This window comes from Tribolium madens, unplaced genomic scaffold (assembly GCF_015345945.1).
Source record: "Tribolium madens isolate multiple individuals breed KSU strain unplaced genomic scaffold, Tmad_KSU_1.1 Scaffold_97;HRSCAF=244;Tcas5.2_LG3a, whole genome shotgun sequence".
NCBI lineage: Eukaryota > Metazoa > Arthropoda > Insecta > Coleoptera > Tenebrionidae > Tribolium > Tribolium madens.
The window spans coordinates 7,631,956-7,646,710 of NW_025401069.1; the positions used below are offsets into that span (position 1 = coordinate 7,631,956).

The 14,755-nt window shown below is 32.7% G+C and overlaps 1 protein-coding gene across 4 annotated transcripts in view; it reads right to left on the minus strand.

Annotated features, from left to right (window-relative positions):
• Positions 1–1,248: 1,248 nt before the first annotated feature.
• Positions 1,249–14,755, minus strand: part of LOC123015299 (rho guanine nucleotide exchange factor 11) — a 31,626-nt gene continuing 18,119 nt past the window's right edge. For 2 of the 4 annotated variants that reach the window (XM_044414971.1, XM_044414974.1), the window contains 14 exons: positions 12,749–12,899; positions 12,372–12,459; positions 12,269–12,315; positions 9,767–9,844; positions 8,639–8,826; positions 7,919–8,586; positions 7,633–7,867; positions 7,497–7,584; positions 5,038–5,294; positions 2,911–3,027; positions 2,629–2,811; positions 2,384–2,574; positions 2,171–2,332; positions 1,249–2,119 (listed from right to left, as the gene is read on the minus strand). In XM_044414971.1, the coding sequence (XP_044270906.1) occupies positions 2,093–2,119; positions 2,171–2,332; positions 2,384–2,574; positions 2,629–2,811; positions 2,911–3,027; positions 5,038–5,294; positions 7,497–7,584; positions 7,633–7,867; positions 7,919–8,586; positions 8,639–8,826; positions 9,767–9,844; positions 12,269–12,315; positions 12,372–12,459; positions 12,749–12,899 (2,480 nt within the window). In that variant the 3' untranslated portion in view covers positions 1,249–2,092. The remainder of the gene's footprint in view (positions 2,120–2,170; positions 2,333–2,383; positions 2,575–2,628; positions 2,812–2,910; positions 3,028–5,037; positions 5,295–7,496; positions 7,585–7,632; positions 7,868–7,918; positions 8,587–8,638; positions 8,827–9,766; positions 9,845–12,268; positions 12,316–12,371; positions 12,460–12,748; positions 12,900–14,755) is intronic. The other 2 variants (XM_044414972.1, XM_044414973.1) reach the window with 2 other exon arrangements.

Here is a 14,755-nt window from a genome sequence, read left to right on the forward strand (position 1 = left end):
ATATTTTGATCTAAAATTAGTTGATAATTACATACTATGCATGCCACAGTTGAATAGGAATTTATCATTTACCCGGCGCATCCACCAAATTTCATGTCAAAATTAAAATATTGTGAGGTGGTATAAATTTAAATTAAATTAATCCATTCACCAAAATATGTTTTTAGGAACCACAATGCATTAAAATATATGTGTAGCATATATAACGTAAATAAGTAAAGGCACATACCAAAAAATATAAGAATAAAAGAAACGTCAAAATTGAGTTAAGTCACAAAAAAAAGTAGTCTAACGTTCCATAAACATTTAACAAATTAGAGAACAACAGATTTTAATGGGTGTGGCTATTAGCAAGAATCAATTGCGTTATTTTTCCATCTCGGGTGCGTTTCCTTGGCTTTCCGTGCGCGTTTGCGTGCGAAAACATGCGATAACTTAAGTACGAGTATGCTAGCAAATTTTAGCTTCTGTTAATGTTGTAGAACTTGGAAAAATTAATTGTACTAAATTAAGCTTGAATTAAAACGAAACTTATTCGCTCAGCGTTTATTATTTACTGTATTCAGGCTGTTCCGGCTAAACCCCGCCTTAAGTATTGGAAGTTCCAACAATTATATTTATATTAAATTGTGTTTTTAAACATAATCGTTAGGTCCTGCTCAATGCTCACCGGAAGTGAGTATCAACTTCGTTATTTTAAATAGAAAGCTATGTATTTTATTGCGTTTTAGATGTACTCAAGTGATTTTGAAAGGGTTTTCATCACTTACACATTTTTAACTTGCGAAATTAACATTAAATGCCAATTCTATCTATTTAAACACATCATTATTTTTTAAATGACATCAAAGAACTGTAACGACTTTCCCAGCGGAAGCGCGACTTCAAAGTTATAAACTTTATCAAAAGTTAAAAGGTCAATCTTTTAAATATCTTTGTTGAAGTATAAGAAAATTTAAAAAGTTTGGGCTAAATATTAAAATCAATATTTTTCTTAGAGCTTTTGTTCTTATTTCACAACGATAAATAACTACAAAACACTGTCAGTTTGGTAGAGGTAAGAAATTTTTCTCGCCTGAAATTATCTTGGGACATGATATCTACTACTTATTTACATTTATTCGTCATAAATAAAAATGTTGCGGAGAAGCCATTATTTGATCTTATTTACCACCTTAGGAAATAAAGAATCTCAAGTGTCTACTAAAAAGGGTTCAATGTCGGCAGTTGTAGAGAATAAAAAACAAATGTTTTAAATAGTTTATTATGTAGCATTATTATTTTTTATATAAATATGTGTACTTAACAAGTTTTTTAATAATTGCGATGTCATTCATTATTATATAATTCGCTATAAATATGTAGATACAATAAAGTAAAAAATGATACACTTTACATCTATAAATGCGATCTTATAACGAAAATGCATTTTTAAAAAAGCGGTTATACAAAAGCTAGACAACATTTAACAAGTTGTGATTATCTCATTAAATAACATTGTAAAATGAGGTAACAAAGTAGACAACATACATATAAAAACAAAACATACATCGTAAACTCTCACACAAAATCAAATTGTTTATAACTATTCAAAAAGAGATGAAAAGGAGTAGTTGACCAGCCGCTCCTTCTTAATTTAGAAGATTCCCTGGATATTCATGATAAAAATTATGCAAACGAGTGAAAATTGTAAATTAATAGCTACAAACAAAATGACTTTGTAGACAGCATAATACTTATTGTTAATATACATTCATTTAAATAATTTTTAGACCGTTTTAGGCCTTGTCAAATTGAGTACTAGCGACTTATAATAATGAACAACAGTAAAAGCATTATTGCACCCATTAAAAAGAAGGGAGAAAAACGTATATCATGTTCACATTAAATCAGAAGGAAGTGGCATATAAAAGCACACCTCCTTTAGTTATTTATAAAAATAACATGAATAAGAAATATACCTAGGCTCTTTCAAAAGATTACCTAAAAGATAATAATAATAAAATTAGCATATAACAAATATAATTCCTTCTTTATACAAATTGTCTGTTTATCGATATTCAAGGCCCTATATTGAGTGTTCTTTATCACGTTAGCTCTCTGGCTCAGCTGGACTTTCCTGGAACATTAAGAATGAACACCACACTTTATCAATGAATTTCACACAAACCTTAATACTGTCCAAGTCTTGAGGGAGTTCTGGTGTAGGCGATTCAGCAACGTTGTTTTCAGTAGGCCCGTGAAGCATTTGTTGTTCATGTAGTCGCTCCCTCATGCGGTAGAGTTCTTTCCTCAGTCTGTCACGTTCTTCTTCAACTTGTTTTACATCACTCTGAAAAAAATAACTTAATAATAGTTTTCCTACAAACTTAAGAATACTTACAAGTAAGGTCGTTAGTTGTGTACTTAACGAGTTGGCAACGTCTCTAACACGATTGGCAGGAATGGAAGGTGGTGATACAGTTGGCAATAATTCCTGGCTTTGGCAAGCTGGGTGTTTGCCACCTGTCGCTGATATAGCTGAAACCTCCGTCACATTTAACGCTTCATTGACGGCTAGGTGCAGCTGATCCACTGCAAAAACCAATCGTAATCAAACACGAAGTTTCTTTATTTGATGCTAGATACCTTGATATACAGCAGCTAAAACACGTTCCGCTAGATCTTTGGAAGACCTCGTATCTTGTGTATCGCTAGCCATATCAGCAATAAGATGGAAGTGCTCCCGAGGAATACTTAATAAATCGGCAACCAGGCCTTCTTTGTCTTCTAATGCCCGTCGCACTTCTTCATCTTTACGACGAATTTGTTCTATTACAACACAAAAAAATCAGTATTTCTCTCGCATCTATTATTTAGGTAGAACATGCACTAGGAAAAAAGCATAAGGTGAATACCCAAGAAGCATACCTAGTGGAGTTAATCTTGATTCAGCAGTGTGCACTGGTGGTACTTCTACGTGGACCTGTGAAGGCTGGATGAGAGGCCACTCATCCGCTGTTACTTTGGTGTGAACACCGCCACCTTCTAAAACCATTACCGTCAAATTTTAACTCGTTTATAAGCGTCGAAAGTGCTATTTTAATTTTATTGGTGCTTAAAATTATGTATTTGATACTACATTTACTTGAAATAGTCAGCTTGCTTCACTACGAAGCTATAAAACCCACATACAAATCGATTTAGTATCAAGTACATAACTCGCAATAGGGTAGGCAAAATATATACAAGACAAAAAAATAATTTTTATATTATAAAATTGTGGGAGAGACAACGTGCAGTGAGTGAACAGTAATTATTATTTAGACAATCGCAGAATAAAATAGTGCCATCAAAAAATAAACAGGACGATTAAGTTAGTGGCTGTTTTCAATGCATTGTACACTGTTGTTTAATAAAACAACATGAGCAAACTGTTTTGGGAATTTTTCTTAGATAAAAATAAAATACTTATATTACAAATCATATTCTTGCTCATAATCTTACTTCACATTTGCGGTTACAATAACCATGAATTTTAATGAAGCTATGCGAGATAGGAGATATTTGTAAACAGTTTGTTTATAGCTTTAACATTTTAACGATCTGTTAATGCAGCGACAATCATTTTTTGTAAAAACAAATTCGGTAAAACATCAACATAAAAATAAATCTGTTCTGTTAAAAAAAAGTAAAAATCACAAAAAGGTAAAGAATTTCTCTACAGTAATGTTCGAATTTTAATTTTTCTCTTCCAATAACAGAACAAGAAAAAATGAATACATACTTCATTTTGCAAAATTCATCTAACGTCAATTACCAATATCTCAGTTTTAATTCTAGCTGCAACACTTTTTTAACAAAATTAAATAACTAAGAAACCGATTGTTACACCATGGTGTCACTATAAATTAAATTGATAAAAGGGTCAATTAATAGGTTAACGAAGTTTAGATATAAAAATTTCATTTTAATTCTGTCAAAAGACGTGTACGAGTAATAAAAACAAATGGAAACAAACACGTAGTTCTCTCAGCAGAACTGTTGCAAGCAACTTTTTAGAAATTACTTATCCACGTCAAATAAACAAAACATCAAATTTTATTTAAATGTAATTAGGTACGTCTCGTAAACATTAAATGACGAGCACTCAACAGACATTAGAAACGTTTAGTAAAATCCAAATGATGTAATTATAAATAGTACAAAATTATTTGTTTGATCCAAAATAAAATCAAATAAACGATTTCTTGTAAGCTTTCTTTATTCGTCAGTGATAAATATTTTGATCTATATTTTACTTTGCATTAAATTTGCAATTACAATTAATTTTAAGCAAGCAAATCTATTTATTAAATTAAAAATTGTTTCTGAAATATACAGGGAGTGCCAGAACTCGCGCCCCAGAGAAAAATTTCAAGTAAGATAAGATACCAGGAACATGAAAAAATGTTTAAAAAATTCAAAAAAAATTGACATTTATTTCTTGACATTTTGACATTTTTTATGTCTATTTAATGATACTGATGCTCTTGTATATGTTTTTTTACAATTATTTAATGAAGATACAAAAATTTTGTCAATAAAAGCCGCAAATAACATTGAACAGAGTTACAATTTAGGATACAGCTTCTTTGTTTCCTCTTCTAATAGACCGTTGCAAAAAAACTTGGAAAATTATTTTTCTAATAGAAATAAATAGAGTCGAAGTACAAATTTTAAACTCTCATAACTCCGGAATTTTTTTAGATAGAATTTTTTTAACATTTTTTCCATGTTCCTGGTATCTTACCTTACATGGATGGCATTTTTCTCTGGGGCGCGAGTTCTGGCGCACTCTGTATAAACAAAATTGGTAAATGCTAATAATATATTGAAAATAATTTTTGCTACTGAATTACTTAGAAGTGGTAATATACTAGTTAAAATATGTTATAATACTTCTTAGAACTTATAGATATTAGTTTTTGTAAGTGTATTTTAATAACATTGTAAACTGTAACTGTTAAATTTACCCTGTTTTCAATGTTGTAATAACCTACTATTTTTTTTACTTACCCGAAGAACTCGGAACTTCCTTCTGCTCCGTGGATCCTTCCTCCTGAGCATCACTGAAGACTTGCTCATCCTCCTCTTCATCGTCAGGAGTATTATCCGTTCCACCAACGGCTTCAGCCCTCTCAGAAACGTCCCGTGTACTGGGAATTTCCTGTAATGTTTCAGACTCATCTGAGTCAGGCTGGGATTCAGTCCTCTTCGTTTTCCCTTCTCTTCGATTATACGCATCCGCTGCATCAGAGAAATGCTTCAGCCACCTGAAATAATCATACATCAAATAACAACCATGAAAAAAATTCACATTATTGACCCCGACAGAGAATGTCTCATGCTAAACTCCGCTATACTCGATTCTCAGAAACCTAATACTTTATCCGACTACTAGAAACATACCTGTGCGAAAATAGCCAAAGTTGATTATAAAATATATTATAGACAAAACACGTGTAGGTTTGTATAAACTCTGGTCGTTATCTGTCAGCAATCAGTTATTCGCACATTTCAGCCCAACATCTGAATGATGACTCGAAACTGCTGATCAAAACAACCCGAAACAATGACTGGCTATTAATGGTACCTTTGTATGAAACTTCCACGCCGTTTTTCGGGACTTAGATTAAGACTACTTCTGCGTTCAGATGGCGATGCACTATTGTGCTCTTCTTCCGACGTTAAAGATTGTCTTCGCGCGGGCACCATTGGTAAAGGTGGCGGCCACATAACACACTGCCCAATGTAGTTATGCAGTACTTACATAAGTAAATATTTAAACGGTCAAGTTTACAACACGCGTCGTTCGCTAAAAATACCACCCGCAAAGAAAAAGCACTGAAGGGAAAGGTGATAAACTCTGTTTAAAATATTAACCGTATAATTAAAATAAATAAAACGTGAGTTTTAACGTAAAACTGCGACTTCACAACGTCACGAAATCGTTTTTGTTCTGGTTGTTGCTCGCATTGAAAGTGTACAGATAGTGTAACAATTCAAATATCATTTAGTCGGATAAAGTTTAAGATATGTATAATGAGAATTTTTTAAGCATTTAATGCCAAAGGAGAACCTGTTTACGATTTATCGACGTATCATAATATTTACTCCGGGCAAAATCGAATTATTAAAAAATAACACTGCGCGTTTGAGAAGTTAACGAGGAGATGATTAGGTTTACTTTAAAGTAATTAATACCGGCGATATTTCGTGACACATCGTAACATCTTATTCCATTCCGAGAAGTTCTAATTAAAATACTTTGTTTAAAAATGGTTGATAGACAAAGGAACAAATTAGGATATTTACTAGGCTGTATAGAAGAGGCTGAAATAATTACTCCTAGCCACCAAGCGTCATCTAGCGATACAATCACAAACAATTACGGGTAATTTAAAAAATAGATTGGATTCTATTTTATAAAAGTTTCCGTTTTAACGTGTCGAAGTCTAAATGCAAAGCAAACAAAAATTGTTAACTACGCAATTTTTTAACTTTTAACAAGTTTTAAAAATAAATAAAAATCAAATAATAAAAGCGGTGTAAAAAATGTTAACTCAAAATCAAAGATTTATCACAGAAAACACTCATTGCTACTGCAATAAAATATTGGTAATTTATTTTAATTATTAATTAAAATTATTATTAATAATTAATTAATATTAATATTAATAATTACTATTAAAAAAAAAACTAATTGAAAGGAAGAAACACATGAATGTTTATAAAACTGTTTTTATGAAAAAGGTTTACAATTTTGCTATATTAAAAAAAATTCATCTCAATTTTTCACTAAAAGGTTTACTATTATGAAATGACGTGAAGATCTAGTTATTTAAATTTTTACAACAAAACATTTTAAACAAGGCGTATCTTGAATCAAACACTACTAAAATTTTCAAAAATTATTTTAGGCAAATAATAAATTTATGCAATTTTTGGTAATGTGTACTTTGAGCAAAATGAAGGATAAATACGCATAGCAATTTCTAATTACTACAACTATCAAAAAGAAAAAATACACATCTTGAATATGGATTAAAAAACACTCTTGGTTTCAATAAAAAAAATCAAAATCCCATATTTTACTCGTAATTCTTTACTCACATACAATTTTAAGACGCCACTGTTTTAATTTTTGACATAATACAAAAGAAATAATTAATAATTAATAATACAAAAAAATTATACAAAAAACATAATACAAAAGAAATAATTTCAGCCACTAGCATAAAAAATATATGTGACCATTTATCTGTTTTGTGATTAGTTAAAATTTAAAGTAACCAACCGGAAACATGAAACGAAGTGATTTTCTCAGATATTTCTGAAAATAAAAATCAGTTTTTGGCGTAATATTCATTTTTTTAAATAAAATCTAGTCATTTTCTGTTGCTTATTAAATGCGAATTTACTCGTAAAAGACTTTAGCGGAATTAAGTGATTTTCAACTTAACCAAAATACTTACATATCTCTATTAATATCGTCGTCTGCTAGGAAATCATACATTTGAGTGCCGTTTGTGGAAGTATTGAATAGGAAGAGCGCTCTTTTACCTATAAAACATTATAAAAAAAAATTCCCACAAATGTTGATTTACTCACAGGCCGCATTATTCCGTACTAACAACGTAGACATCTTAATAATAGGTGAAAGAGGTTGAGGCTGGGCTGAGGAACCTGATTGGAAAAACTTTAAGAAGAATTTATCGCCTTCTTTATGTAAAATAACGACAGCTTCTTCTAATAACAGCACATGAACAGGCACCATTGGTTTGTTCCCTCTTCGCAGGTGCAAATTACCTTCTCTGATTAGTTTGTACTGCGTTAGATCTAACATCTAAAAATAATCGTTTATTATTGCAAATTCATTTCCAAAATATACACTTACCCTAAATTCTTGCGTGATTGGATGATCCGACCTCTCGAAATTCGTCGTGTCTAGATGCCGCTGTATTTCGTCCAATCGTGATTTGTTAAAGGCCACTTTAGCAGCTTCGTTAACATGATTTAAAATGTCTTTGGAAAAGTGATGCGCACGTTTCAATTTCACTAATTCTTCCTGCGCATGTGAACTCGAAGTGTTTGCCTCGACGCTGCTAATCAGACGTTCTAGTAAAAGAGGATATTTAGACAGTCGTTGCATTTCAGTCGGGATAATTCCTTGAAGTGGTAATCGTCTACACTGCCTCTTTTTCTCGCACTCTACTAAAATGCCATCAAATTTCGAATCTCTTTTACGTTTTTCTTTGATAAATTCGAGAGCTTGTTGCTGGCGTTCACAGAAAACTGCAGCGGCCCTTTTAAGCATGTCGCCAACGACGCCACCAAACATTTTGACTAACATGTCACCGAGATTATTCACTAATGGATCTTCCCGTCGTATCCTTTTCATTTCTCTACTAAATTGCGTATGCACATCAAGCATTTCCTTGATATTTGGAAAAATTAAAGCTATTTCGTCGGGTTTTAAAACCTGACTTTCCTTAAGAGTCTTGTAAAAAATCTCACACAGTACTCGAAGGTTCCGCACATGTGAACTCTCCGTATGAAATAGTTCTGCAAACAATTATTTCAATTATTAAATGTTACTCAAAATTCTTACACTTACCGTTAATTACGTCTTGCCTTTTCTTTTCGTGTGGCTGAAGATTACGTAGTTCTTCTTCTGGGAACAATTTCTGCCAATTGGCTGGCTCCATTTCGGCATCGCTTTCCCAGTCGGAACTGGCCTTCCTGTCGCCTCCATCAGTAGTGACGACTTCCACACTATTGCTAGGACTCTCAGACAATCGGCCACTAGTAAAAAAAATCAATTTTAGACTCGGTTTATTCAAATATTTGGTTTTAAAAGCGGGGATAAAAAAACAACACTCTATTATGGAATTGTCAAACAAAAGATATACCCAGAGAGTGGACCGTAATTATAGAAAATAATTGAAATTTTTAATTTTCAATTAACACGATATAAAAATACTTCGATAAGTGACTGTTAATAAATATCTAAGCATGTAACTGATTTTCCGTTATTATTCTGAACAAACGACGACAAAATTCTCCCAAACAAGTGCATACAACATAATCAAAACAAATTTTTTAATATGATTTTCAATATCATCATATTCTTTTATGTATAAAATATATTGCAAATAAGCCATAACTTAAAAAAATAAAATAAATACATTCTAATGCTCTTAGATTAAATGTAAAAAATTAAAATAGAGATATGACTTGAGCAATAATATTTTTTTTATTCAGTATATAAAGTATTAAAAAAATCTGTTTCGGCATATTTTCATTATTCTGTTACACTAAATTTCGAAAATTACCATTCCACCGTAAATACATTATTTTCATACGTAAACAAAGTAACACTTTGATCTAAGAAGGAAATAACTCAACGATGAAAAATCTTTTTTTTATGAGTCGAGTTTAGTCGATAAATATTTTCAAGCATTTGAAATGTTTACTCGTAAAATAGTTCAATTGCTGTAATATTTAGCAATGGTCAATTAATAAATCCCATTATGGAGTGTTGTTTCCGTCAAGCGCGGCGTTATTACGCAAATAATAGTTAAAGAATAAAAATAAATAAAAGCGTACGCATTCATTCAATGTTTTTCCGATAAGCGCGCACGCATCGTGATGCGTTTTTTCAATTCATCTCATGTTCATGCACCCACGCAATCACGCACAATGAGGGATCAGCGAAAAGCCCATTTTCTCTTCAACTACTTACTTGTAGGATATGCTAGAATTGGATGAACTACCGGAATCTGTATTTGACAAGCCTGGCTGATCCAACTCCACATCGCCACTACACAAACATTTAAACAGCCATTACTACAACATTTCTATACGAATACCTACAATTACTAGCCAATTACTAAACGAAATTAAGCTAAGAACACAATGTCCTTTTCGATTGTCCTTTGTTGACAATTTGCTTAACAACCACTTAATGACAACTCCTCTGTAACTTTCATTCTGACGTGAATCGTAATTGTTAGTAGATATACATAAGAGTGGTATGTACACAGTTTTTTGTATTAGGTTACAGTTTCAGTTTCCAAAAAATTTAAAAGTACATCAAGTTGATTATAAATTTATTTTTTATGAATTCGTCTAGTTTTCATCATAGTTTATCATTTTAATGCACCGATCACAATGGCGTCCGAATCAGGTATCGATTAGCGCATTTACACGACAGCTGGCATTACCGGTTATTGAACGTGAAAGTCAGCGAATTTTGAAAAAAAAAATGTATAGGAAGCGTTTCATAAATTTTCATAATAGCAATGTTTATTTAGTAGTCATAAAACAAAATAACAGTTTAAAAAAAAACAACCATTAAATATGTTACACTTATTTTTTAAAGCAAGTTTCATGTTTAAGTGTTTTAAAAACGACAATGACAGAATTCGATCAATAGTTGAAGCAATTTAATTTATTTTCATTAACCTTCCAGTGTCATTTTGATGAAGGTGAAAACTTCCTTTTATCCTTCTTAATCACTTTATAACAAGTAGCGTGTAATCAATTCCGGATACAATCGGGTATCCATTTTCTAATTAGAAATGTAAAGCATATCATAAAACGTTAATTAAAAAATAGAATCGCAAGAATTATCACAATTTTTATTTATATTTAAATTGAAATGCGAATTCTATACATCAACTTTGGTAAAAGAAAATAAATTAACACTGTTTCTTGTTCTAAGAATTGTTTAAAATTCTGAAAATTATAAAGAATGTAAATTTAAAACGCATAGGTAAAACAATCAAGTTCGGTGTTACAAATGTTTCTTCTGAAAACAGAAACATAAATATTTGATTTTCCTAACCAAATCACGTACAAATAAAACTCAAAAAATAACCGAAATGTAAAACAATATTTTTTTGCGGTTCAAGATGAAAGTTTCTTTTTATTAGTAAAAAATAATGCAAAAATTTCAAAATTCCCAACACAAAAACTGGTATTGTTAATCATAATGATAGATTTCTACTATTATATAATTTTTTAACATTCATGATGTGTAATATTTGCGATAGGTAATTAAATAAAAAAATACAAGGCTACGAATTATTTACTATTGAACTATGGTTTCATAGTGTATATCCATTTTATATTGAATTTTAATTTTAACTTTAAAAAACTACACCTTGAGAACGTTTGAAATAAAGCAAATTTTTCACTGCTAAGTTTAACTCACTTATTGTTAAAAACCCGAACGAATCAGCTGTTGGCAAACGAATTCACATTTGCGAGTTACTCAAATGACATTGAATTATATTACCGATAAGAAAAGTATGTGGTTCTTATTTTTTGTAATTTAAAATATGTCCGAACAATTTAGTGCGTTTAAATAATCTTGTTTTAGACTTTAAATATTTAATAATAATTGTAGAATTGAAATTTAACGTTGCGCTTAAGTAATTTATTTCGAAAAAATTATGTAAAAAAAGCAAGTGGATGCTGTGTTTTGAATACCTCCGAATATAAATAACCCCAAGACAACTATAAATGTTTCGCTATGCACTCTTTCAAAACTAGAAAAATATTTGAATCGAGATTTCGATACGGTTAATTTAATTCAAAGTTTTTGTGGAGAAAGTTAGACAATAACCTAATACAAAAGAAACCAACAGTTTGGCGAGTTGCTAAACATAGATAACGAAAATAATCCTTGCAGTCTGTAATAAATATTTACAAAACTCAAGATTAAGGTAGGCTATTCGCATTTTCAAAGAGAACTCGAATGCTAAAAATATTTAGATTAAAACACAAAAAGTCTTCATTTTAAATAAATGCATTCGTGCCCCCTCCGGAAGCCCAGACAAGAAAAACGCTTTGTTCTAAAAATGAATAGACACCTTTCCGATACTATCACAAAACTGAAGTCGGGGTTGGTCATCACAAATCGCAAATGCCCATCTAGAAGACCTTACTACCAAAGAAGACACTCCAACACAGATTGTCTCGTTTATTTTATCGAGAATTTTTCGAGATAAAAAGTGCGAATTTGGATAATTTTTTCTAAATTTCAACACGTGAATGAATTGGCAGCAACGAATCACGGAAAAACGGGAGACGAAACAGACACTGTCACTGAAATTCCAATGTTAGCCCGGCGGCACGATCTATAGACATCGCGATGCCTTCGCATGCGCATTAAGGGGGCGGCGACCGGTAAGGGAGATGAGAAACTGCAAGGATTATCAGGGAATACAAACGAACTCACCTTGTCGTATTGTGAGAGGGATCGCTGATGTTTCGTCTTTGTTTCCGCTGAAATTGAAAACATTATTATTGGTTACAAATTTTCACTAATGTGGAGACTTTACCTTTTCGGACTGTTCTTTCACGCTTTCTGATCGGTTTATGTTACTGCTAGACTTTTTCTTATGAGAGGCTTGAGGAAAACTAGCGACACTGAAACAAATAAACTTTTACGAATACGCCCCACACTAATCTCGGAAAATTTACCGAACTGCTCGTCGATAAATTGTTGTTTTTTCAAAATTCATTGTGGGACATTATTTCTATACAAAGAACAGGTGGATTTTAACTCGCACCGTACTCTATTGATATGTGATATCTATCACATTACTAAACTTGGCGATATCGCCATTTATCTTTATTTATCTCAAAATTATACGCATATCAAGTCAAGTATACAATGTATTTTTCATACACCTCTTATCTATTTCTATCGACTTACTTGTCAGGAGCGGAGGTTTCGTTTTCTTGCTTATTCGGGCCGTGGTCGGTGCTGGTAGTCCCTTCAGCATTTTTGGGGGTCTCTTCACGTACTATATCCGGCCTTCTGTCGGATCCGCTTCGTGACACGGGTTGACTGGGCTTATTCTCTCCTGTAAAATAAAATAAATATTCAGCTTTTGTCCCCAGAACAACATTTATGCGACAAAATAAAAATTGCCCAAAAAACAACTGCAAATACCTAAAACTGGATCGATCCTCGCATGGTATTTGAGTTGTGTGTCTTCCGTTGTTAGTTTTTGCGATCCCCCTAACTTATCACGAAATCCCCCGAAAGCAATAAAATCAAACTCGTCAAAAACATCTTTACATCGGCCTTCTTGCAACTGGTCAAGAATACGGCTACGACGCATCCTCAAAAGGTTAAGATTTATGGAACTACTTGACTTTGCTTTGGCTAGGAGTGGCTTTTTCGCAATGCCATCTTCCATATCAGCGATACCTGTATTGGAAGATGACTTCATAATACCGAAAGTTCTACTACGAACTTGCTCCAAATTCGAAGATTGTCGGATTAGACGGAAGTCAAAATTTGACTTTCGCAGTTCTACGTCTTCGGGTATTCGTTCGCAGTGCGAACTCTTTTTGGAAACGGTTGTTTTAGATGGTAGTAACCCATTCGTTTCGGTTTTGGTTTTGTATATTTTCGACTTGACTCTCTTTAAGTACGAATTGTTTTCGGAGTTTTGTTTAGTGGCTTGTGCTTCCGAATTTTTGGCGTTTTTAGCTTCTTTCGAGGCGCTTTTGATATTCGTCAAGGGATAGCTCGAACCTTTTTTATGCCTCTTGGTTTTCGAGTCTGCGGTCGTTTTATTGTCGGTGCTTTTGACCGATTCTTTAATCAAATGATTGTCCGAATGTTTCATATTTAAATTTTCTAGGCTATTTGTGGTTTTAAGCGTACCGTGTCTAAACAGATCACTCAACCGTCTCCCTTTCTTTGCTGTTTTATCGCTGGTGTATAATTCTTCAGGTCCGAGAATTCCGCTCACCGCTCTCGTCAAACGCACATTTGCTCCATTTTCAATAACAAAGCCGTCGCTGAATCTCTTTTGATTACTATTTTTAAGGTTCTGTTCGACTACTTCGCTCGGAACGTTTCTGAGGACAACATCTGCTAACTCGAGGTCGTCTGTTGGAATGATGTCATTTGAATCTGGTGGCGTAACAGCGACACTCGAGGTGTTTTCTGCAAACGGTGGTGCTTTTTTATTTCCGCGATTTCGATGCTTGCCGGACTTTTGCTGCTTTTTTCCGGTCGGCGCACTTTCACTCTCGGGACTAGTGTTCCCTACGGACTGACTATTCACAGACTTTGAGTTTTTCTGTTTCCGGTTCGTTATCTTATTTTTAAATGATGTCATGTTTGCGTTACGCATATCCGCTTGCTTTGACCACATAATTTTATTAAATACACTTATTGTTTATTAACTTCCAAGCTTAATTTATGCAAAGACTGATAATTCCCATTTTGCTAACACCAGTCGTCTCCTTTTCACTTCTTTTTAAATTGCCGACTACAATTTAACACGTTGCAAATTTAAAGCTTATGTGCCAACAATTGAAAATCATCACTGTATTATTACAGTCGGGGGCACCCACATCCGGTGATTTGATTGGAATTTTTAATACACTATACTATAAAATATTGTCACATTAGGGTAAATCCCGATTGATCACTGGGGGAACGTTGCAAATAAAAATCAGTAACGCCAACACTTGAAAAAAAAAAAGTTTGATGGCGAAGTTTAAGGAATCCAACGATTAAAACAATTAAACGAAATGATACAATACAGACCACCACTGGTTAATTAAACGCAAGGATGACGAATGCCGATTGCAAAATTGAACATACGTGCGATAAAATGTTTTATTCGTAGAACAACTCTTATATAGCGCCGCCACTCGTTTACGATTTGACGTAAAGTGTTCCAAAAATGTATCAAAA